This window comes from Rousettus aegyptiacus, unplaced genomic scaffold (assembly GCF_014176215.1).
Source record: "Rousettus aegyptiacus isolate mRouAeg1 unplaced genomic scaffold, mRouAeg1.p scaffold_m13_p_11, whole genome shotgun sequence".
Taxonomy (NCBI): Eukaryota; Metazoa; Chordata; class Mammalia; order Chiroptera; family Pteropodidae; genus Rousettus; species Rousettus aegyptiacus.
The window spans coordinates 46,034,644-46,061,460 of record NW_023416286.1 but is presented as its reverse complement, the minus strand read 5'-3'; the positions used below and the strand labels follow the sequence as shown (position 1 = coordinate 46,061,460).

The window sequence follows — 26,817 nt, the reverse complement described above, 5'->3', positions numbered from 1 at the left end:
AGTTGCATTAGATTCTATCCAGAAGCAGGGGGAAGAACTGGATGCCCGCACAGGTACTTCCTGTCCCAAAATATTAGCTGAGTTCTGAACCAGTACCATTGAGAAAGTTGATAAAAAGAAGATAATAATGAGTCAGTCTTCCCAGAAACTAGCCAAGGCTGCTTTCTTCTAAAGTTAGATGCCATCAAATACAAATTAATACCAGGTTGTGCTATGCCCACAAAAAAAGCTGAGCCATTCATCCTACTCTGTTTCATGTACTCTGATAATCTGCACAATCTACCCTAGTGGTTAAAGACATGGACTCTGAAATCAGATTTCCTGGGTTGAAATCATGGCTCTGTCACTTGCTAACTGAGCAACTTTAGGTAATTTACTTACTTAATTTGAACGTCCACTTCTTTATTCCCTATTGGAGTCATTATGAAGAAAAGATGAATTAGTAAACATAAAGTTCCTAGAACAATGTCTGGCAAGTATAAGTGTTTGCTATTATTCTCCTGTTCATGGGCCTGATAACTGGGCCCAATCTATAGGAAAAGTGCCTGTGATAAGGGATAAATTAAAACTACCTAACATACTCTGTTTGGGTTTCAAAGTTTAATGTTTACATCTTTTTAAAAAATTTTATTTCTTTTTTTTAAACGAAAGCAAGAAGTTCTACTTTCTTCTATCAGGAAAAAATTAATCTGTCTACTCAATGACTGTGGTTTCCATGAGAAAGTAAGTGGAAACAGATGTTCCTGAAAAATAAAAATCCATGCTATATACCTTTGGTGTCATTCACATGAAACCTTCAGTCATCCCCAGAGCCAACTGCCAGCCTCCTGAAGCTATGACCTGCCTGGATGCCTGGACCCAGATGCCTTTTCCTCTACTTTCCACCCCAATTCACAAACTTGCCAACCTTCTATGAAATCCGAGGCCGTGTAAGGACGTTGGTTTGGGCTGCTCTCCGCAGGGCTATTCAGGGTCTCCAAGGCTGATTCAATAGCTTCCACCAATTCGTCCCGCTTGTCTTTCCTCACGGGTTTCTCTTCAGGATGGCGAGTCAGACCCATCTCCAACTGGTACACCTTCTGCAGGGTGAAACTATCGAAAGGCACTGCGGCATACTCGGTGGCCAGCTTGACACCAGCGTGCACCTCTGCCTTGTCCACCTGGGAGTGCAGGAAGTCCAGCAGGTCAGCCTGGGTTTTCTCGGGAGGGCCCCGGTCGGGCCCCAGGCCCACGGCGTCACTGGCATGATACTGTGCACTCTTGAGCTGCTCGCTCCTCTCCTGCAGCTCCTCCTTGAGCTGCGCTATCTGCCTCTTGAGGCTGCTGATGTAGTTGCGGTGCTGCTCCTCCCACTCCTGCAGGACAGCCTGGTACCCTTCTTTGCCTGTGGGACTATTGGCCCTGGGAAGCCCCAGCTGTTCCTCGTTGCCTTTCGGAGTGCAGGCCAACATGTAGAGGACGGAGATGGCACAGCAGAGAAGCACAAGCAAAACCACCACCCGAGAGATCCACGCCAGCAGCCCCCGACGAACCATCCTCATTCAGGAATCAGCCATGCGTCCAGAACTGGCGACATCCCAGAATGCCAGGGCCCCACAGAAGGGCTTCCCTGGACTAGACCACAGGAAGCATACGTTTGGGACCCCCTGAGCTGCTTTCATCCATGTCTTTCTACAATGCGTCTTGTCCCTTGGAGTCAACCACCATGTAGAGAAGATTTCCTACTTCTAAAGGACGGTCTTCTAGGAAGAAGTAACAAGTTGGCTGCAACCTCCAAGTTGTCACATTCATACCCATCATAGCCTTCCAGATGTGCAGAGGATGACGATAGAGGACCTGGGAAGAGATCAAATGACAATGACACTTAAGAAATAACACCCTCAAGTTCACCATGGCAATCAATATTCTATAGACTACCCATGAGGTTATGGAAAATGCTTGTAACAGGTGATTAAATGTTGTTAAATGTCTGTAAATCAGAATGCAAATATGCATTTGCAGATTAATGCATGTAAAGAACAAAGAATATAGAAAAAAAGATTGGAAGGAAGTATGGTAAAATATGAATTCTCTTTGGGTAGAAAGATTAGTGGTGGTTTTTCTGCTTCTTCTATTTTTCTGTATCTTATGTATTTTTCACAATGGCAGATATTATTTTGATGGTTACAAGGGAAAAAAACAAAACTTTAATGACACTGAGATTGCAGACAGGGGCTTCTCCAGCCAGGGCCTGCCCAGCAAGGGTGGCTGCAAAATGTGAGGTCTGCATGGGCTCAGCTGTGTGTCCTCGTTCAGAACAAGGCTAAAAGCTGGCTCTAAGCGGTCTTTAAACTTACTGCTGGGGAAGCAGCCAGAAGTTCATATACGCAAGTAATAAATGTGGGTGATATGGATGACAACGTATTCAGAAGGAATCAGGGAACAGTCGTTCCAGCTAACTCTTCAATTCTGCTTGCAGTCAGGGGATGATGAGTTTACCAAAGAAAGGGATGGGGTTGAGTTTAGTACACAGACCATAAATACTGTCTTATCAGGACTCAAATCCCAGGCATGTCTCTGCTCCAGCCTCTAGGAGGAATTCTGGGTCCTGACCACCCATCAGGAATACCCACACAGACCTCAGGGTCTTTCATTCGAATACATGCTCTGCACCTCAACTCCAAACCCCCATTACAAAGGAGTCCGCCTGACTTGCCTTTCCCGCTTCCCCAGGCATCCTCCCTTCCTCCACCCATCGCGGACATCCCCACAGCACACTGCTCCTTCAGTGCCCGCCCTTCCTTAATCCCCTTTCCTCGTTTCCCCCTACCTGTCTGAGCCAGAAAAAAAGGAATGCTAAATGAAAAAGAAATCAAATAAAATTTCTTGTTTAGAGAGATTTTTATAAAAACTTCCTAGATGCACCCTTTTTCAATCACTTCTCTTAAAAACAAGCTTCTTAAGGGTACTATGTCCTGGTCTTTTTATAAAAAATTGACGTTTTCAAACAACCACATGATAACTAAATTATTCTTTACCCGACTCAAAAATCTGGACTCTGGGCCAATAGGCAAGCTTCAAGACCCTTGGGAAAAGAGAGCTGTTCCTTCTAGCTTTCTCTCGAAGCTGATAACATAGTAAACAATAAAGACTCATTAACCATATAAGTTTTCACCTGCTATCAACCATGGGCTCACATGCAAGTTCCTTTTCTATTACTCTAGTGATGTGCTCCTTACAATTATCATTATGTTATCAAAATAGTTTATTTTTTAACTTTCCTTAAAAATTCAACACATAACGTTCTCGCCACTATTTCCCTTGGCCTGGGAATACTCTCTCCTATAATTTAGAACAATACACAGTTATTAGTGCTAAGTTTAAAGTGCATGTTTTGCCCTGGAAGCTTTTTCTGTCTGATGAAAATCTTGGGATTTGTATAATTACTATAATTCTGTGATTAAAAACATCTCAGCTTTGGTATTCAGGCACCTTGCTGTTTTTAATGAAATCTTACAGATGAACCCATTATATCCAAGTATTAAATTACCAGTGAAGACATGTTATCACATTATTCTGCCACTTTAAAGACTTTTGCTTTAAATGAGTTGTCATTAAAGACAAAATAAGCAAATCAAAATAACAAAAAATGGAACATTCAACGCAATTTATTGTGCTGCGGAAACAAAGTACATAATCTTTCCAACAGATTTCTTTAATGGACTAATTGTCACATCTGCATAATAAATTGAAATTATGTTGGTTAACTGAAGCCATGTATTAAAGCTACAGCTAAAGAAACTTAAAACTGAACAATAATTATTTTGTTCTGTAAGTCTCTTTAAAGTCTAGTCTGGCTTTTGAAATTCACTAATACAAATTTCAAAGTTATTTATTCCTATCCCTGGGATGTATAGGAAAAATAATAAATCTTAGGGAGAAACAACTTTAAAAGAAATAATAATAAAAAGCAAAAAAAACTATTGCCAAGAAGTAATATTGAATTTCTCTTTTTAAATGTCAGGAGTAGATAAGGTATCTAAGAAACAAAACTCTGCATCGTTTAATAGGCAAAATATTTTCTAATGATTCTAGCAATCTAATCTATATTCTGTAATCAAATCTGTAATCAAAATAGTAACAACTGGCCAAAGTATCTGCTTGCTGAAGTCAGGAGCATTATCCTTCAGATTCTTGCTTCTATAGAGACTTCAAATTTTTTATTTGGCAGCACAGAACATCATTCTTAAGAGCAGATGGTACTTTACCAGCTCTATCGCATATAGGAAAGAATACCTCGAAGAGCTGTAACCAGACCAAACGTACAGCTAAGCCGCAAGGCACCATGCAATCTCTCCCTCTCTCTGCAGAGCTACTGGGAGAATTAAAGGGTTAACATTCATAATGTGTTTACAGACTTGCAGATGGAAAGCACCATGTAATTACCAAGCACTATTACAAGTTAGAGATGGCAGTAAAAACATAGCTTTATGGGATCACTGCAGCATTGTGTTACTATTTTAAAACCTTAGAAAAGGCACCCAGATTTTCAACTAGTTCAGTCTTTGGGGGTGGCTGGGGACAGGGAAGGAGTGCAGAGCAAGAAGGAGCCCTGTCAAACAATTTTAGGATATTTTCTGAAAAGAAAATATTCCTGATTTTTAACTACAGAAAATCCTTTGTGATGACCAGAGTACTTGCCACTTTAATTTTTAAATGTTCATCCTTATTAATTGCTTTCCCCAATACTCCCTGTCCTTGGCCAAATTCCCAAGGATGGTTCTGTGACTGTGACACACCTTGTCCAAAATACAGGATTTATCGATTAGACCAAGAGGAACATCCAAGCACAACAGCACTGCTGCCATTCTTATAATTTGTTTTACAATCTTTGTTTTGAACAAAATGGCAAGAAGGCTTCTTCACTGTCTACCGTGTGTTGTAGAGCAATGCTTTCCATCACTGACCCAGATTTGAACCCATCTAAAGCAAGGTTATTCCAAAAACTCTTAGATGAGAAAAAGTCCTCAGTGCAGGCTCGTGTTCCATCATCCTTCAGCCAGAACAACCCCACGGGGTCCAGCAATGGGGTGCGGTCTTAAGACAAGTAGTCTGACAGCTCCGACACCCTGCTCAGACCAGGAAGCATCCTGAACATCCCCCAGATTGCCAAATAACAGAGCGATAACCCCAACATGGGTCACTGTTACAGTCTCCTCCATCTAGGATACTGTCATTATTCTTCCTTTTACAAATGTCGTTCAACTATGTTCAACGCACTGCATAAGAAGGTACAAAAGATGAAAACACAAGCCGAGCACAAATTCCAACATCAGCAAGTTCGTAAGCTTATAGAGGAATTAGGGCCTTCTCAAATAACTATAATATGGGAGCCAAAGAGAATAATGACATTAGAATAGATATGAAGTGTTAATGCCATGCTCCAACCCACCAAATGTATGTGAACTGGGGGGAGGAGCAGGAGATGGAGGGTATACAAGACACCTCCAGCTGGTCAGCGTGCAGGCACAGCCAAAAGCACTGACGGAGAAAAACCAAGCAGTGTCCACCGGGCCAGAAAGTGGTAGACCGGAGCCCAGCACAGCCGTGTGAGTCTATCCCACTTCGGCACATACAATCAGCTCTTTGATGGCAAGGGCACAAGCTAACCTTAAGTCAAAGAACTCGCTGTACTAACAGAACATACATTGAGGTCATATCTCTTAAATAAACACACTATCCTGAATATGCGTGGAAAAAACATCATGCAAGCATTCTTAGTCAAAGAGTTTTAAAATGCTTTAAAAAATGTACATAAAGCAAACACTGTAGACTTCACTCCAACACACGGCTTCACTTAGAATTCCCTTCACCACAGTTTTTAACTCTTACATGTAGGGTGTGGTAGCTAGCTTCCAAGATGGCCCTCAAGGGTCCCTGACTCCTGGTTTTCACACCACTGTGTGTCCTGGGGGGTTTGATGTGAGTGACCAATGACATACGGCAGAAGAGGAGGAAAATTCTGTACAATTCAACAGAAGACAGACGAAAGCCACTATAAAAGCTGGATCCTGAACTTCTAGTCCTGCTCACAGCATGCATTCTGTTTACCGACTTTTCTTTTTTCTTTTTTTCCCATCTGCCGTCTCTTAAAGGAAATGAGTATACACAACCAACTCCTGCAACTGTTTCATTGAGTCCACAATAATCTGCCTCTTGTACACACTTAAGTAGTACAGGGCTGAGTTACTTGTAAAGAAGTTTAAATGGCCTGAAAATGAGCCTGACAAGAGTTCGTATTCTCCCTAAACCACATCTACCTGGAAGCTTTAGGGCAGGGTCTCTCAGATGTCACAGATCTTTTTAGAACTTAGGTTTCTTTTAGTAGTAGTAGTAGTAGTAGTAGTAGTAGTAGTAGTAGTAGTAGTAGTAATAGTAATGATATTTTATTAAATTGATTAGAACAATATTAGTTAATAACATTACGTAAATTTCAGGTGTATAACTTTATAATATGACACCTATAGATTCTATTATCAGGTTACTTTTTTTCCCAGTGAGCCTTAAATCATCATCTACTCCTCTGCCAAGTGCTTTATCCTCAGGTGTGTTTCTTGTAATGACCAAAAAGCTGAAGGAAGCAGATCAGTGCTAATGTCTGTATGTGAAGAAGTACTGAAGCCATAACCCAGAGAAGGAACGGGGCTGTCACGCAAAGCCAGCAGTCAAACATCCAGAGTGTCGAGTGGGCCAGGAAAAATCTGAGGTGCTCCTCCGTGACTTCCTCCAGCCTTGACACGAGCCTCCTTGGCTGGGGCCTGAGGCTCCCGGCTCACACGGAAAGGGGCCTATGCAGGCTGCAGCAGTGGTCAGGACGAGCGCTCAAGATCAGCCATCTCCAAACATATTACACAAATAGCTCACAAAACCATATCCTTAAAAATAGTGAAACACATATATTTTTTTAATGTTTTCACAACCTGATGGACCACCCTAGGCACCCCAGGGACCTTGCTCCAGGTTCCTACAAAACTGATTTCCCAATTGTGTTTCAAGTTTCCAACAGGACAGCGCTTCAGCCACAAATGATTCCAGGGCCCCAGTGCCAGGGTCCTGCCTCGCTGCCCTGCTCCTCAGGGTGACTTTCCTGCCTCTGGAACCCACCGACTCTACTCCAGGGTCCTCAAAACCTGCTGCCAGGCCTATGCAGGAATAAGCTTCCCTCCCTTCCTAACCCAAAAGACTTGGACTTGGCCTTCCAGATGGCCCTCAAGACTCTCGTTTGTGAGATCCTCCCTATCAGGCAGCTCTGAGTTCCAGAAACCAGCACAGAGAGCCCCAAAAAACAGTCTGATCACTTCTCAATCGGAAATTTCTTCACTGAGAGCTGTTTGTCCACCCCTTCAACTCCACATTGGCCTCTTGAAAGAATCATTCTGATTCCTTTGTCTTTACTTTGAAGCAAGAAAAGGGAAATGTGACAAAAAGAAACTGGGGTCCGCTAATCAGAAAATGAAGGCACAGAGATTAATTACAATCCCATATGTCAAAAAGTCAGGCACCAGGTCCAAACCCTTTTCACTATTCTCCTATGTTTATTTTGGTTTTTAATTTGCTGGCAAACCTTTGTAGAGAAGACTTGATAGAGAGGGTCTTCCTGAATACACACAGATTTTTCCAACCCCCCTCCTCCCACACACACCCCTTGGCCACCTCTAACCTTGTTTCAGGAAGGATCTAAGGCAGTCAGCATAGGACGTGTCTGTGGAGGAAGAATGAAAGAGAAGGCACAAGAAGGCACTTTTAAGTGACTTTAGAATAAGTACCATAAGGGACCTTATATCCAGGCAAACATACCAGCAGGGCTGAGTCAGCTGCCAAAGCCTGCAAAGATACCTGACCGCCGGCCCGCAGGGCTCTGTGGCTGGTGGAGCCACCCTGTACCATGAAGTGAGAGCTTCTCCAAACGAGGCTTATAATTACAACCACTTAGTGAGCATTTACTTTGGGCCAGACATCATACTAAGCACTTTATAAACATTATCTCATTTAATCCTCAGAATGATCCCATGAGCTAACTCTCATTATCCCCATTAAAGATAAGGAAACTGAGGCTTACAGCAGTTAAGTAACTTGCCCAAGGCTCACAGCTGGCAAGTGGCCAAGCCTAGTGTTAAATCCAGCTCAATCTGATGCTTACTTACTAGACAATATTGTTCTTGACTCTTAATAATCCTGAGTAAAGCTGACATGTCATTCTGCATCCAACATGTCCAATTTTTCTTCCTACTAAACTCATCATGAGTCTTCCTATTTATGAGCTTGCCCAGCCCCTCAGATGTAGTACTAAGCACTATTTTGATATAATTTTTTGCCTCCCCAGTTAGCTGTGATTTGCATTTTCACGTCCTTTACCAGCTACACAAACTCACACTATTCCTGGAAATAAGGCTGATCCTGCTGTGCCCAGTGTGAGCCTTGCTCTGGTCCCATACCTGGGACCAGGACAGAATTCCTCAGCAACATTCAAGTGCTTCTGAGCAGATATTAGGAGCTTATACCCACGTATCAGGTTAAGATAGCACAACCTAAAAGCATCCTGACAAGTGGAATTTTTATCAACTGAGAGATATTCTTTTCTGAAAGGAGAAAAGGAGAACATCTCCCGGTCAGTTAAGATGCTGGCTGGCATCACTATGGAACTGACTCTTGCCAAACACTGAGTTCTCGCTTCTCTCCTCCAGAGCATAGCAGATGAGATGCCCATGCAATGGCCATGCACCGTGTGTCAACTAATACGCTCGTGTGCAGGCAGAAGTCAGCCCTGACATCATGGAGGCTCAGGGAAGCGTGCCCCCAGGGAGACCAGGTCCCAGCGCGCCTTCCAGGGAGATGCACGCTGTTAATTAACAAGGAGGGGACTAATTAAAAGTGAGCAATGCTCAGCAGCCAAGTACCTTCTAGCTAAGCAATAAGTACAGGGCCCTGAACAGATGTCAGGTGGAGTTGCTGAGTGGTAAATACCAGCTCCAGGGTGAGGTCAGATGTGCGAATCACACTACACTGCTGTGGGGCTGCGGTGGCTCTGGGTAAGATAGGCTCAAATTCAGTTTTAGCGAAGGTAGCACAAAGAGGTAAAAAGGAGGCCGGCCCCTCCGTCAAGATAAGATGGATGATTCATTCACCTTGTTAGCAGAGAGGCAAAGGGAAGAGGTTTACCAAATGTCTCTACCATGTACCAAGCAATGGTTTTAAAACATTTCTAGATACAAAACTCCTAGAACGAAGCATTGGAAAGCCCAATTTATTAACGGCTAAAGGTAAAAATGCTCACTTTTGGTCAAAGGCTGTCACCTGGTGTCCTTTCAGACAGGTCACCCAGAAAAGGGGGCTCCACTGAGGACCGTCAGGGAATCACTGGGCCTTGTGCATTATCTGCTATCTCACCTAAACCTCATGTGGGTCGTTGAACCCTGTTCTCCAAGACTAGGAAACTGGAGTTTGGGGAGGCCAGTGACTTGCCCATACAACGGGCCTCGCATGCCAAACGCCACAACAGTCATCTAACTTCAATCAGCCTGCCATTTCAGAGCACAGACAGAGCTCTACAGCCTGTATAGAATTAAAGCCAGAAAAGGGGATGCAGGGCCCACAAGCAGGGCCACAGAGAAAGAGCAGGAAAGCTGACGACGGATGAAGCAGGGAAAGCCCCAGAAAGAGAACAAAACACAGTCTCTGCAGAGAATCAGAACTCGGATACCAGCCTTTCAAAGGAGGCTTGCAGTCAAAACGGGGCTTTGATTCGAAGGTGAGAATTGGGGGGGATGCATACAGCACGCTCACCCCTTTCCCTCTTGGGCCCCCCTCCATTAGACTCTCTGCTATAGTGCAAATGGAGACAAGCCATGGAGCTGGCCAAAGTCTGTTTTTCTCTGGCACTTGTAGTCACCTCACGGCTGGTGTGTGCTGCCTTCTCCCAGGAATGTCATTCTGTCCCCTTTATCCCCAATCCTGGGCATCAGTCAGCATGCTGTGTGAGTCTAGTCTGCCCAGAGCTTATGAAAGCAAGGGGCGAGCACTACGGGGTCTTCATCCCCAGCAGCACATCCCAAAGAACAACCCCTGGAAACATAACGGAATCGAAAAGTGCCAACACCCACTCGTGAGTCCTCTGACATGTCTTGCTGGTGTGTTTGAAGTGAAAAGGTTATGAAGGAAACTGATACTTTTAGTCAAGACAAAATAAACAGCTCAACTCCTCTGGTTCCCTTCTTCTTTCCCCACCTACAAGGAAGACATCAGCATACAAATAAGGGGCTTTCTTTTAGAAAGTGGTTATTATACAACAGGGCTAGAGAAAGCATGGATTGTGCAGAACTATTTTAGAAACTTCTTGAATCTTGATCAGCGAAGCCTTCTTTCTTTGAGCATTTATCTGAGTATGGAAATAGAACCAGTAATACAGAAAAAATTAACAGGGGATGCCCACTATTATATAAGTGCAAGACGTATTGTTACTTTTCACAAAAATAAAACCCAGAGCTGATTTCAGACCATATGTTTAAGATTCTGGTTCCAGCCCACCATGAATCTAGCACCTTTTCCGGCATTTTTTGCCCTTTCTTCTGGCTCCCACTCCTAACACCTAGGGCCACTCCTACCTTGTAGTCAACTCTCTCTGTCAGGGGGTTAACTGATTATTGAGGGATTCCCTAAAAACATTTTAAGATAGTACTCTTTTAAATAAGTTTATCTGCAATAGACATTGTCCTATTTCTACACATGATAGGTGGCACAGAGTACTTATTTAAACCAAGTTTACGGTTTAATACTATTTAATATTCCACTAACCTGTTCTCTCTGCATCTCCCTGAACCTATTTCATGCTATTTCTGTAAACTCTCACCTTCTAATTATGACCCCACTCTATCTACGTGCTCCTCCTACTACTACTCTGATGTCTTCTGTGAGACAGGTTCTATTAATATCAACCCCATTTTGCAGATAAGGACGTTGAAGCAAATGTCAGTCACTTGCCCAAGTCACTCAGCAGCAAAATGGGAAAACTGGGTTTCTAACGCAGGCAGTCTCTGCTGTCTGTGCTCTCGATCACTAGCCACACCACTTCCCTATAATTCACTACGAGCTTTAACAGAGGTAGGTGTGTTCATTATAAAGGCAAAGCACAGAGAGAGGAAAGGTTGACCTGTGATGCACGATGTCTGTTCAGTGTCAGGGGGCAGGAGAGGAGCTGGGACAGGTTATAGCAAAGGGCCCTGTAGAGAAGAGAGCTCTCACCAGAACACAACCATCTGGCACCCTGATCTCAGACTTCCAGCTTCCAGAACCGTGAGATAAAAATGTTTGTTATTTAAGCCACTCATTATTGGTATTTTACCACAGCAGCCTGTGCTGACCATGGCAGGCCTTTATATCACGACAAGGAACTTAAATTTTATTCTACAGGTGATGGTTAGCCAAACATCTAAGTTTTCAAACAAGAGAGTCACATAATCAGAAATGAATTGTAGCAAATGGGCAGTGTTGAAATGGACTAGAGAGGGAAAGGCTGGCATTTGTGAGACCAGGTATGAGGCTACTCCACCATCACGGTGTTCTAAATAAGGACCATGGGGGCAACAGCGCTAAATGTAGGGAGCAAGGTGGATTCAATAACTATTTCTTGAGTACCTTCTCAGGACTTGGAGACCATTCAGATGAGTGAGGAGAAAGAGACCATTCACTGAGAATGAGGCCCAGGGGTTAGCTTGGGTGACTCACAGGATGGAGCTACCATAGAAAAAGCACACACACAAGAGAAGATTTAGCAGAAAGACGAGTTTGGTTTTGGACATGCTGACTGGGTGCTGCCTGCAGGGATGACAGGTAGAGAGGGAGGGCCTTGGAAGGAAGGCTCTGCCTGCATTCTTCTAATCTGCACAGGCAAGCACCTGCCCTGCCAATTCCTGCACCTTGATAAGACTTCACATTTAGATTTGTCTGGACTCTCTAAAAGGCTTTCCCATCTTGATCTCCTTTTGTCCCAGTGGTTGAGAGCACAGGTTTGGGGGTTCAGTCCACTTGAGTCCTGCAGTTCTGTGGCTTCTCTTAGCGTGTGTCTCAAACACAGGGAGTACAACGGGTCTTTGTGAAGAGTAAATGAGACAGTGAGGCGCTCAGCATAGCACCCGGCACAAAGTTAATATGCAGCCAACGTGAGCCAAAATAAGGCCAAAACCTTATCAGAGAGACAAGCCTGGCGTTCGCGTTGTTTTACTGATGAGAAAAATTAACCACAGAGACATAGCCAATGTTCATGCAAAAGTGATGAGGCTGGTTAAAAGCACGGTCAGAACTCTAGACTCCCGGGCTCTTGTCTCTGAATTGCATTCCTCAAATTTTAAATCAAAGTAATTCTCTTATATCCTATCATCCCCCAAAGCCCAGTTTATTTTTAAAAACAAAAGTTCTCCCCAAACTTTCTTTTAAACAACGCTGTCCAGATCTCATTCGGGTTGCTGGGAGAGTTTTAAAAGGCAGGTGCATGTGGAAGGCTTAGCTCAGTGCCCAGGCACAGTGGAAGGGTGCAGGAGCGGCTTTCTTTCCATTTCTTTGACATCATTTGGGTCTCAGGATGATATATTTCACAGCTGTAGCCATGAAACTGCAAGCAGCAAGCAAACTGTTGTGACCAGAGGCCTGACTCCCTCAGACTTAGCACAACTCAGCTAAGTTTAGACTGGCTGAGTGACTCTTAGAAGAACAACAGGTACTGTTTCAGAGAAATCTCAGAAACCTCCTAAGATATTTCTGAAATGTAATTTCCTGGTAGCTCAAAATGAGACAATTCAATACACCAGTGTTCTAATTTCAGTTGCTGGTGCCAGAGATGTTCCTGGGGTTCAAAAGAAAATGTAAAACGACAACAAAAGCTGCTCCCCAAAATCAGGCTTCCAGATGTCTCTGGTGAGAGGAGTTCCTTTATCCTCTCTTTTGACTGTGTGTCATTATCCTGATATACAACAGCACTCCGTTCAAAGCTGCCCAGGACAGGCGTAAAATATCTCTTCCTGGAAGATAAAGTGGAATAGCATCCTTTTGATTCCCCACGTGATCTGTGACAATTGCTAAAATTATTACAACTATACTACACCATCTCCAAGGAGCAAAACATAGAGTTAGTTCCATCCCACGCTGCAATAACAAGGACCCGCGCTGCAGCAAGCACCTGTAGAAGACGAGCAGCGATTCTGAAACCACCCCACGCTTGTTCCACGCCCACCAGGACTCACTGGAAAGGTGACATATGGGACTCTCCTAAAAAGCATCTATGCCATAGTAACATGAATAAAGAAACCAACTTTTCTGAAATTGAGCAATGCTGTTACAATTAACATGAATTTTATCCACCCAGCTGACAGCTATATATTACATGCTTACTGTGAAAGGGACCGTGTCAACCATGGTAGAGAATAAAGAGAGGGGTCAGTTGAGGTCTTTGTCCTCACAAGGGGGATGGCCAGTGAGCGGAACAGGTGTAAAAATAACTCTGATACCAGGACAATGTAATTAATTACTTGTAATATAAACAAAAATGCTGCTGCATTTCAGAGGAGAGAAAGATCATTCTGGTTGGAAGGCTCAAAGAAGTTTCAGAACGTTTCAAAGTGGGTATTATTTATTAGGTAAAGATGGGAACACTTAGAAGAAACCCTAAATGATCATGAATATAAAATATGCAGCAGATCTAATTAAGATTCTTCCATTCCCACTCCATTTCCACTATTAAGAATGGATATTGTCTTAATAAAAAAAGGGGAGGGAGAAAACTCTAAAAATTCACTACTTTATTGACAGTGTCTAATTTTTTTCTAGTTATTTTTTTTGGCCTAATTATGTCTATCAGTGTTCAAACCTTTTTCATATGCCCCAGGGAAAGATGAAGATGCAACAGACCTTGCCACAATATTTAATTTTTTTTTTTAATATTAGCTCCTTCTATGTAGAAAGAAGAGTTGGAATACTTTTTTTCTTGAAACCAAGCTAATGGGCCTCAACACTGATAAAAATGCAATTATCTTGTGGAGAAGTGAGCCTAAGGAGGGTTCGACTTTAAGGAGCAATGCTTTATCTCTATTAAAAGCTTATGAGATAAGATTTTTAAGGGGTTTCCTTAGCTACGGAGGGCTAACACTGTTGCTAACACGTAGCAGATGTTTATTTCCAACTTTCTGGCTCAATGATACGACTGACATAAGGAAAAACATGACACGAAGGGTACCTTTGTCAAACTTTCTACAACTTCAGCTTAAGACTCAACAAAAGACACTGAAAAGAAAAAAAGGTAACCATCTCCACTGCAGATACTTGTAAACCAGCACCCTACTAGCTCCATGAAGCAAAGGAAACCCAGAAACATTGTGAAATACAAACTGACCACATCTTCAGGCCTCGGCATTGCATATAATGTATTGCTTTGCTGTGTCTTTATCTCTAGCAATTCTGAAAAGCCACCAGGCCCCTTCGGTGTGGAAAGTTTGTTCTTTGTCTAATTTATCTGCCAGACCAAGGTCTCCTTCTGGGCCATACAATTCCAGTTACAAAGCTAATGAAAAAGTATCGTCAATTTTCTTTAAACTAATGTGAAAACGCTCTGCAGAGTATAAGCTGAAACACGATGGGTGGTATCATTACTGCTTTTATCTTCGTTATGACTGGCACTAAGAACTTGCAGAAATTTCAAAGGGATATCACTTGAGAAAAACAAATTAGGAGGTGAAATCAGGAAAAACAAATCTTTGTTTACATAGAAATTGCGGTTCAAGCCCTGGTCTGTTCTCAGATCACTGGCACCTGCCTCTCCCTCCCAGCTTTCTCCTGTCTCTTCCCTCTCAGCAGCCCCCTACACACACTGCCCATCCCACCCTGGCACCAGGTATGTTTTGAGGGCCTTCCCTGCAGTGCTCTGGCCCAGACAGACTCATTCAGACTTTCCTCCCCTCAGAAAAAGGGCGAGCAGCTGGCAGAGACTGCTCAGTGTGTGGTCTGGCTCAAAAAAATGAGTGGAGACACCCTATCGGCCTTGCTCAGGAAGGTGCAGTAAATGCCATAGAGGGAAGTTGCCATCTGGGAGCAGAGGGAGAGCAGCCAGCCCTGGGAGCGTAGTTGGGCAACAGGAATGCCTAGGGCCACACGTCCACATCTCGAGCCTCATCAGACAGCCAGGTGAGGTCAGAGGCGTCTCCTCTCTGTTGCTCACAGAGGGTCTCCCATCAGGCCCCACTAATGCTGCTTGCTGTCAAAGCCCACCTCTCACACTCCCATCCATTGAAATCCAATAGGTTCTAGGGTAAAAAACATGGCACTGGGAGGCAGGAACCCCACATTCCACCTCAGTGGCTTTCATCCCTTACTAGGAGGGTACGATAGCCATTATTTAAGAACACTTAAACTTACAGATAAATTTAAGATATGAAGATAAAAATTACATAAAAAAATAGAAAAAGCTTATTTGACTGATTAAGATATTTCTTAAACTATCAGGAGTCATAACCTGATGGCAGTCAATCAGAAATGAAAATAAACCATTTGTGAAAATATCATGTAATTTAATAAAAAAAAAGCTGTGTACTTTACAAACTTCTATCTAGATATTACTTCTCTGAACTATATCTTGAGTAAAGTAAAATATAACCATATTTTAAAAATATTTGGATCACTCTTTCAATCTTAAAATTACTAAAGCTGTGGTCACTCTAGGAGTGAAAAAAAATAAAACGCTAACGAAATCTTTAGACAACAAGCAATTTAACATTTACTGAAAACTCATGAAGTGCCCAGTCTAGTTCAACGTATTAGATAACTATATCTCCCAGGATATAGAGATAGATCTACATCTACATGATGATACTTAGATATATATCCAGATATATAAGGACAGATAAGTATAGATAGGTATACAGACATAGATATCTCAAGATATGAAGTTAAATAAGAGTTCCTGACCTCAAGGAGGTTAAAGTGTTGTGAAGGAGGCAGACACATGAACAGATAAATCGATGAGCTAATTGCTATGATAGAGAAGCAAAAGGATACAAGGGAGGGGCATTCAATGCAACATGGAGGGTTCAGAAAAGGCTTTTTGCAGGAGATAACACCTGAGTAGGTCTTCAAGGAGTTTAGCAAGGCAGAGAAGGAAATAACCAAATGGCAGGGTTTGGAGACATAAAGCAGCACTATGCAGGCAGGTCGGGGTGGCTAGAGTGTGGGGCGGAGCTGCAGGATCAGGCTGTGGAAAACCTGGGACATGGAATTTAGGGAGGAGATTATGAAGTCTGGCCTTGGACAAGTTAAGTTGAAGTGCCTGTGAAACACCCTGGTGGAAACGTGAGTAAGCATTTCAGCCTGGAGACAGATTCAGGGTCATCAGCACATAGATGGTAATCAAACTATGTGATAGAATGAGACAACTTAGGGAGAGTACGGAGAGAAAGAAGAATATCTGGTTCTGAGTCTATAGAAAACTCCAACACCAAATGGCCAGGAAAAGGAGATGAGCCTGCAAAGGAGACCAAGAAGGAACTTTCAGAGTTCCAGTTCACTATACTGCTATGAACTTGGAGACAAAGGCCCTAAGTGGGTTCCAGCCTAAGCATTTCCAGGGCTATCCATGACCCAGTAGGGGAGTCCGCCCATTCTAGGCTTAATGTTAGGACACCCATTTTTGCCACGCACACAAACCATGTCCTCCAAACTAACGTTGTAATAAAGCTACTATTTTGGTCTCCATTTGCTTGAATATAGTTTCTCAACTTGTTCAGAACTGTAAAGAAAAAAAAAAAATAAGCAACCCCTGACACGCATTGCTCTGACATCCACAGCAAGGTCATGTATTCTCCTATTAGACATAAACCACCTCAAAGAATACCAGCCTCAGACAAGGTTACACTGAGACCATGGATGATAAAAAGAAACAAAATAAAGCCACATCATAGTTTTGTCTAATCAAAATAAGAACAAAGTCAGTGTGTCATCCACAAAATATCAAACACCCCCTTTCTTGGCCAAAATGACAGTTATTGCTTTACCAGTTACAACATTATCCTCCTTATAGCCTCCCCTCCCCCTCCAACAGATAAGATATACTGAGATCCCTAATCATAGAATCACCCCTGCTTTCTGACAGCATCCAATCTAGAGCAAAGCTCTCCTTCCTTAGATCCTCCTGCATATCATCCAGCTAAACCGCGAATCTAAATAACAGGTTCTCTCTAACACCCTTCATGGTGTGTGGTGTCCCTCATCCCTCACAGCAATGGTTAATAAACTCAGCATGTTCCTAATGGTTTTTGGCTGGAGGGACCTGAAAGGACTCAGATGTGGAAGATGAATGTATTGAGCCCCTAAGGCCTCATAAACACCAAGGGCAGGACAGTAGTAACCTCTTGGGAGGGGAAAAGGTGAATGGGGCTGGGGAAGGGTATTTAAGCCTTTGGAAGCTCTATAAGGAAATAGGTGTTAATGTTGCTAAGATTTTATTTCTTGAACAGGATGGTGAGTACAAAGGGTTGTCATATCCTTAAAATGTTAAAGTCTGAAATTTTTAACAATATACTTTTAACAAGAAGGATGCAAAATGAACAACAATGTCGGATGCTGCTGAGAAATCAAATAAGTTAAGAACTAAATAAACGCCACTGAGTTTAACAACATGGAAGTCATTGGTAACTCAGTGAAAAGCTCTTTTAGTAGACTGATGGGTGTGAATGACAGATTATTTAAAAGAAGAAAGGAAATGAAGACAACAGAATTTTTTTTTCAAAAAGTTTAGTTGCAAAGGAGAAGAGTGGGAGAGTGAGCAATAACTGGAAAGGTGTGCAATAGAAGAGACAGACGCCCACGACAGCCTCGTTAAGTGATAAGACCTATGGGCTTCAGGTCGACACAGGCAACAAGCGTGTGGGAGCTAAATCAAGCGTCTTTCTGTTTCATTTGACTTTAGAATTTGGGCTCTTAATAACATTTCATTGATCATTACTGCAAACCCTTCCTTCCCCATTGCTGACTAATAAGTATCAAGAAGAGGAGAGAATGAAAAGACGATACTAAAAACCCAAACCCAAACTTCTACTATCTTTCCTTTCTTTAAAAAAATTTATTTATTTATTTTATGGTGACATTGGTTAACAGAATCCAATAAGTTTCAGCTGTACAATTTAACAGTAAGGCATATATATTTACATTCTGTGTTCACCTCCCATAGTTAGATTTCTTTCTGTCACTATATATTTGACCCCCTTTACCCTGTTTACCTCCCACTTCCCCCCACCCCTTACCCTTTGGTAACCATTAGTCTATAGTCCACGTCCATGAGTCTCTGTTTGTCCTATTCATTTGTGCAACTCTTTCCTTAATTAACGTAGGTAATAGACTTTCCATTTATAGTTTAGTCTCTACATTTATAAATTATAATAATCATAATATATAAACCTTACTATAATTCAGACGCTAAACTCTTGCTTTCAAAAAGTTGTGGAACCAACAGCAAAGCAGAAAAAGGCAATTATGCACAAAGTTTGCAAGGGTTTACATCTCACCTCATAGACAGTCTAACGAGAAAGGTACTGGTAAATTACACAAAATGAGTAATAGGTACAGCTTTGCTCAACACAAACTTTTCCCTGCAAAGTGGCATCTGCGAAGCTGTTTCCGGCACAGCTGGACTGAGGCTGCCATGTTTTCTGCCACTCTCCATAGCAGCTCACATCACATAACTGAGGTCAGCTGGGCTCAAGTTCAAACCTGGAGCCTTAGTTGTGCTCTGAGTTCTAAGACCCCAAATCAGTGGTTATTTGGTAAAAGCTGCCATTTCCTATTAAATGAAAACACAATGATGATAAATTAAAAATGTTAAATTAATTCCGAGAGCTCAAAACTCTTTACAGACAAGATTATTTTCTAAATACTCATGATATGCTACTAAAGGATCAGATAGCTATCATCCTTATTTTAGAGATAGAAAACCTTAAATCCCCAAAGTGCAACCTTTCTAGATGAATATAAAATAATTAATCAGACTGCCAGAATGTTCACTCATTTACAAATAATTAAGAAAGGAAATATATGTCAAATGGAATAGATACTAATTTTCCCATGCCAATAAGACATACACTGGACCAGTGATGAAACTCTAGATTGCCCAACTCAGCCCTAATTAGATAAACAGCTTTGAGTGAAACACTTCATTTATTTAAGTTCTCAATCAAAATTTATGATTCAATGGCATCTCTACATCCCTTCTCACCACCTCTTAACCAGATAAGTAACCTTGACGAATCACTAACCTTCTCTGGGTCTAAGTTCCTCAAGTGTAAAATCAAGATAAAACCTTACCCATCTCCTAGTAGCAGACCTGAATGTCTTACCTTTTAAGAGTGTAGCCAAGGTGAAATTTCATTTCAACTACGACTTCTCTGGAAGAAAATAACTTTATTTTCTACAACTGAATTCAACTTTGCTTTCACGCCCCTAGACTGCATGGAGATCGCCTATCCTATCCTGTTTTGGTATACTCACTGCAATCCAGTGATTCTTTTCTGTTATATTCAAGTATAATCGTATCGGTCACTGTCCAATCTGAAGCTCAGTCCCCTCTCAGCAGATAGTGCATCCAAGGTGTCTCCTGCCTGGCCCCCTCCCTTCTTCCTGAATGTACAGGCTCCTGTAAGGGAGTGGAAGAGCCCGTCCCCGTGGAATCTCTCCACTTCCTGCCTGCTGCCTGAGTTTTTCTTTTCCAGTCTCAAAAAAAAAAAAAAACAGTCCTGATGTCACATCCTGCATCAATACTATGGCTTGCTGTAAATTCTATGCTTAGATTGTCAGCTTTGCCTTGTAGAAAAGCACAGATCCTTTTTCGTTGTATCGTTTCCTTCTTTCTCTCTCTCAAAAAAAGTTCGGCTGTGGAAATATAAAAAGCTTACTTTCAGATTGTTTCACTACAGATCTTAAAGCAAACTCTCTTTTTGATCCTAGAAGCCCAGCCAAGCAGTTTCCACCCTCCTCCAGAAACAATAATGATCCCAGTTTGAATGGATGGAAAGCTGCAGGGCAATGAGGAACAATTGGGGATGAGGAACAATTGGGGATTACTGGGAACAAGAACATATGGGTTTGGTATTTTCAAAAACACAACCCATGTTACAAAATCCTTTTGCATATGTCTTCTCTTTTCTATTCCCTTAAACATCTCCCTACTTTAGGTTCTGATCACTACGCAAGAGCCCCCGAACCCCTGAGCCGATCTTCCCACTCCGCATCCTCCTCCACAGCTGCCATCGCAGTCTAACTACATTCACAGCTTCAATCATGATTTAAAAAAATAAATAACTGGAAACTCCTCATGCTGACGACCTTCGAAGGCCTTCTAACTTGACCTCTCCCCAACTTCCAGCCTTGCCTTCTACCACAGTCCAATGGTAGGAGTACTCAGATGACAGACAGCGTCTAAAGAGGTAGTGAGCTCCCCAGCTTCACAAAGGTGCATGTTCAGGCTGGTTAACTCCTTGGCAGAGATGGCTTAGAGAGCTAGGTATCGACTAACGTGCCTAGATTGGCAACCGTGTATGTAGCCCTGAGGGAAATGTTTGCACATACTCCATACCTCTCTGTACTACAACTGAACTAAAAACAAGCTGCTTGTCAACCATACTCAGGACTTTCCTACTGCCATACCTTTATTCACCTTGGTCTAAAACAGCCTTCTCTTCTTTTTTATTCCTTGCTTTTAAGTGATCCCTTTCCAAACTCTACTCCTTCTTTGAGACTTATCTTAAATGCTTAATTGTTCATAAAGCTTTTCTTTACTCTTATCTATTCTATCCTGCTTAGTCTTCAAGCATTTTGACTGCATTTTCTGTGGTTCATATCATATTCTGTCTTAGATTATACATTTTTGTGTACTTCACATCCTCCTAACAGAGTGTAAGCCCTTTGAGAGAAATGACCAGATCTTGCCCATTTGCACACCAACAGCAAAGAGGGCACAAAACAACGTTCAGTTTCAATTTGTGGAGCCTCTAAAATATATTTATAATGCTCCTTGCTGGTGGAAGTATAGAAGAAATTTATAACGATGCTTTTCTTCGAGGAATATGCAGTCTAATTGAGGAGAAAAAAATAGACATATTAAAAAAACAAAGCTTAAATAGAACTTCTTAAAAAATGCCATAATGATAAGATTTCAAAACCATGAATGTGGGAAAAAAAGATCTTTAATATTAGACAAAATTTTTTGGCAAGTCTCCCGTCGCCTTCCTCCAACACCAAATCAGTTGTTTTTGAGGCGTTCGGATCCAGTAGTTGGTCTTCTTTCCTAAAGGCCTTAATTTAAATTAAGTATAATAATAAAAATATATCCTGTTCAGTGATGTGTGAAAAACAGAACAAAGTTTTAAAAAATAACTACTTCCTTACACTATTTCCATACTTGATATTAGCAAGCTCAGATTTGGATGTCACATTCAGCTGCAGAAGAGTAGTTACATAATAAAGAAGCAAACTGCAGGGAGAGCAAATATCAAGCCCTTGCACTGCTGTAGATGGTGGTGTGTAAATGCGAAAACACGCCGATCACGACCCGGCAGAAGCCATTAAGCCAGAGGCCAGAAGAGATGAAATGAAATCCACCAAGAACGACTTCTTGGCAGAACTAAAGGCAGAAGGAATAGAAAATTGAATCAGAAATGGAAAAGCCCCAAGTGACCTAAAGTCACTCACATGTATTTAAAATGCACAGGAAATGACAGTTTAAAGAGACATAAAAAATGCCTAAAAGAAATCAAATAATAATAATAGTTTATTAGAACTAAACTTGCATGTGGAAATATTTTTTCCTCTTCAAGTCAAACGAGGATTTTGTAATCTAAACAGTTTTGGTGATTATACAAATATATTTTCTGTATATCCACTGCACTTTACAAATAGTTCCTCGCAGAAGCTTCAAATCCCAGAAAACTGCCAAAATATAGGTGTGGCTGACACAGTCAAAAGATGTTGCTGGGTTAAAGTAGTTGAGGCCACAGAGTTAGCAGTGAGGACCAGAGGAGTGTTTAGGAAGGAGAATAGAATATGCTTAAAACCAACCATGACAAGGGAAAGAAGGTATAAAGATAGGTTTCTAATATGTTAAAAAAAATTAAAACTATTTCCAAATTACAAGCTCTATGCCTATTATCCACAAGCAGATTATATCATATAATAAATAAGAAAAGAAATACTCTCCCATATTCAACCTTATAGAATAATTAGCTAAGTGTTCCAGCTCTCTAAAGGCCCGCTAAAAAAAAAAAAAAAAAAAAAATTTAAGGGTGTTCTCCCTTAAAATATTTTCTCTGAAAAAAGTATTCATCATCCAAGCTGCTCCTTAAACTATTTCCAAAACTGATGATCTAAGATAACTTAGTAATTTACAACTTCTGTTCCAACGACAGCAGTAAAAAATGAGATAAAGGTTGACTGCTATTTAAAATAGACCTCCTTGTAATGAGTGATTCATCAACTAGTCTCCAGATTAGAAGGTTTCGAAGAAAATATACACTCAATGTCCAAATCACCAGTTCAACTAAAGATCCATTAATAATAACAATAATAATATTTTAAACATTTGCAGTCATTTAAGCAATCATTAATAGACCCAGATTAACAACTGAAAATTAAGGTTTTGTTTCTTATAACCAAACATAATGCTCCAATTCAATGTCTGGAAATTTAAAAACTAAATATGATTCCAACTGCAAGATTGTGACTTGAATCCTTGGTACTCAAGCTAATGTAATACATCATATTAACAAACTATAAAAGAAAAATCACACAGTCTTATCAAATTAGTGCAAAAAAGTTTTTGAAAAATTTCAGTGTTCATCCATGGTAAAAATTCTCAAAAAACAGAATAGAGGGAACTTTCTCAGCTTGATCAAGAGCATGTCCCGAAATCTACAACTAACATTACACTTAATGGTGAAATACTGAATTGGGAACAAAGTAAAGATGTTCATTTTCACAACTTTTATTAGATCTAGTACTAAGAGTTCCAGCTAGTGCAATAGCCAAGAAAAGGAAATAAAAGGCATACGTACTGGGAATGAAGAAATAAAACTGCCCGTATTTGAATATAGTCAATAATACTGTAATAACTATGTATGGTGTCAGGTAGGTACTAGACTGAGTGGGGTAAACACTTTGTAAGTTATAAAAACGTCTAATCACTATGTCATATACCTGAAATTAATATACTATGCCAACTAGAATTGAAAAACAAAAGTAAATAAATATGAATTTTAAAAACTGCCCACGTTAGCAGATGGCATGATTGTCTATGTAGAAAATACAAAAATTGATTGTTATTTTCATATACTAGCAACAAACACATGAACACTGAAATTAAAAATACAATAACATTTATAATCACTCAAAAATAAAATACTGAAGGGGTTGGGTACAAAAAAAAATGAAATACTTAGGTGTAAATCTGATGAAACAACGTGACCTATGTGCTAAAAACTACAAAATTCTGATAAACAAATTCAAAAATTAAATAAATGGATTCGTGGATTGGAAAATATATTCACAGACTGGAAGACTCACCATAGGAAAGATATAAATTCTCTCCAAATTGATATACAGATTTAATGCAACCCCTATAAAAAAATCTCAGGAAAATTGTTTTATACAAATAGGCAAGATTATTCTAAAAATGTATATAAGGCGGCAAAGGAACTAGAATAGACAAAGCAATTTGAAAAAGAAAAATAAAATGAGAGGAATCAGTCTACTCATTTCAAGAATTATATATTGTCAGAAGCAGATGCACAGAGCAATGAAACAAAATAGAGAACTTGAAAGAGACCAACTGATGTGCCCAACTTACTTTCCATAAAGGTGCAAAAGTAATTCGACAGAGGACCAATAGACTTTTCAACAAATGCTGCTGATGCAACTGAACACATGTTCCACATGTTCCCAAGACAATCTCACAATCTCAACCCAAATCCTACACCTTACACAAAAATTTACTCAAAATAGATTACAGATTTAAATGTAAAACACTAAGCTATAGAACATTTAGGAAAAAAACATGGGAGAAAATCTTTGTGATCTAAGAATAGATAAAGAGTTCTTTGACTTGGCATCAAAAGTATGATGAATAAAAGGAAAAACTGATAAATTGGACTTCTTCAAAATGGAAAACTTCTGTTCTGAAAAGATAAGTGACAGACAGGGAAATATTTGCAAACCACACATCCAACAAAGGGCTAGTATCTAGAATATACAAAGAACTCTCAAAACTCAACATTAAAAAACACAAATAACCCTCAATTAGAAAATAGGCAAAATGACATGAACAGACATTTTGCTACGATGGAAAATCAGCCAAGAGGCCATGGCAATGATCTAAACAAAAGATAATAGTAGTCTGAATCTTCAAAGATAAGGGCAATGGACGTGGGCAGAAATGAATGAACTTGAGCTCCCTGTCAGATTAAGGATTGAAGAACTGGACAATTTGATTGAGGAAGTGAGAAGGAGGTGTTATAGATAACATGAGTCTTTGGAGGGTTTAATTTCCTGAGTCGAAGGCGATTGGAAGGGGTACAGGCTAGGAGAAAAAAAACAAGTCTTGCTTTGTGCAGAACAAACTGAAGATGACTATGATGTTAGTAGGAATGAAAGCTTTTGTATAACTCTGTCTGCACACTTGGGTCAGGATTACAAAGTAGGTCTTCTACTTGTCCCTTTGTTCCCAAAATACCCCCCACATTAACTCACAGTCTCTTCTCTGAGCCCATCAAGCCTGCTCTCACCCCAGGCTTGTATACAACTCTTCTAGTTGGAATATTCTTCCTGAGACCTGGGCCCTACTGGCTCCTTCTTATCCATTAGGTCTCAGCTGAGACATTTTCTCCTTAAAGATCCAGCGCTGATCATAAACCAGGAAGTAGTACTTTGACTCCCAAGCACTCTCTATCACATTGTTTCATTTTTTTCATAGAAGAAACTATCTGAAATTTCTTACTTATTGTCTGTCTTCCCCCTAAGAAAGTTAAGTCCATTAGACCAGGGATCTTCGGTATCTCATTCTCTGCTGTAATCTTAGTGCTTATGGTAGGCTCTGGCATATAGAAGGCACTGAATAAGTACTTTTTAACTGGAAGGGAGGCAGTAAGGGAATTTAGACCGAGGTTTCTATAAATTATGAATATCATTAAGATTGTTAAGTAGAAAAATGTCTTCTTAAAAAATGCCAGGCAGCATAATGCAAGCAATGCTGTCCCGATAAATATATGCTTTCCAGATGAAAGGAGGTGGCAGTCCCACTAAATACTGCACTAGTCAGACCATACCAGGAATACGCATGACTTGCAACACGGCAATATTTATCCTTGAGGAAAACCTGAAATGACTGATACTAGCAATATTAGCCATGGAGACTGTGATTCCCTCTGACCCATTCTATGATGTGATACCCCTCCTACACTCACTACTGAGGGGATGATCTTGGACTTTTAACACAGATGGCCAGTGAGACGGTCTCGGGAGAAGAAGACGGGGGTGGTATGAGGTAGCCTGAAAAGAAAGTTCTGTCTCAGAGTGGTGGTGAGTAGCCGGGCTCATCAGACCCCTCCCTCTTGAATGAATACATACTGAGAAAATTAGTCAATTAGTTGGTAGAAATTAGAGAAACAGACACAGACAGTAGCAAAGCCACAAAATAGTAGATTAAATACCACAAATTCCTGATACTAAATGAGCAATAAGACATCTCTACAATTGTCCCAGATCCTGAAAAATGGACATTCCTGGTTCCCATGAGATAACTGCCTCCCTCGTGTGTTTCCAGTAACTTCTCAGCTCCACATATTATTTAGGAGTTTGTTCCTTGCTACCAAAATAGTTTAACAACCTAAATATCCAGCCGGAAAATCATGTCCTATCCAGTTAATTATGGTCTTTCCATCTGTCAAATTATTATATGGATGCTTAAAATGATTGTTAAAAGGGCTCTGTGGTAACGTGAAAAAAAAATAGTGATGCTATCATGTCACCTGGGTCAGGATTATAAAGTAGGTAGGTCTTCCACCCACCCCTCTCCCCTTACTCCCTGAGTTCCCACCACACTGGCTCTATACCAAAATGACCATTTCAAAAAGTCTCAACAGCATAAGCCAAGTTTGTTGTGCTCTGATCTCCACTACCTCTTCTGTCTCAACTCTCAGCCCTCGCTTCTTGGATTCCATGCTTCAGCCATACTGATTTATTTCACAGATTTCTCTATGTGTCACACCTTCTCTTCACCTGCAGAGCTTTATTCATCCTGCTCCCTCTGCCTCGGAAGTCTTTCCTCTCCTTTCACCATTTTCTGCCTGATTAATCCCACGCATCCTTCAGCATCAGCTTAGACGCCACCTTCCAGGAAGCCGCACGTGATCCCAGGTTAAATGTTCCGTCCACTGTGCGGTAGTTGTCTGTTCACTCAACCCTATCCACCCCTACCCTGTCCCCAGACGGCAGGTCATTTAAAGAAAGCTGTGTCTTAGTCATTGTTGCCCGTATCAGTACATATGGAACAATCATACATATTTTCTCTGATTAAGTAGGGTAATAAAGAATTTTTACTGTTGTTAGTTTGGCTTTTATAGGTTTTCAATATTTATTTTCATAGAAAATATATTTTATAATAAAAAAGAAATATAATTCTTGAATGTTTCCATTTTCCCATTTCTTAAAATGAGTGTCTGGGATGGAAGAATAAAAGGCCACTTTTAAATAAAATCCCTTTGGGCC

General features: G+C 40.9%; 1 protein-coding gene across 6 annotated transcripts in view; it reads right to left on the bottom strand.

Moving 5' to 3' along the window:
• CSGALNACT1 (chondroitin sulfate N-acetylgalactosaminyltransferase 1) overlaps positions 1–26,817 on the bottom strand; it is a 272,752-nt gene that overhangs the window by 70,539 nt on the left and 175,396 nt on the right. For 5 of the 6 annotated variants that reach the window (XM_036228761.1, XM_036228764.1, XM_036228765.1 and 2 more), the window contains one exon: positions 908–1,836. In XM_036228761.1, coding sequence (XP_036084654.1) covers positions 908–1,541 — 634 coding nt within the window. In that variant the 5' untranslated portion in view covers positions 1,542–1,836. Of the gene's footprint in view, positions 1–907; positions 1,837–7,699; positions 7,742–26,817 lie in introns of all 6 variants that reach the window. The other variant, XM_036228763.1, reaches the window with a different exon arrangement.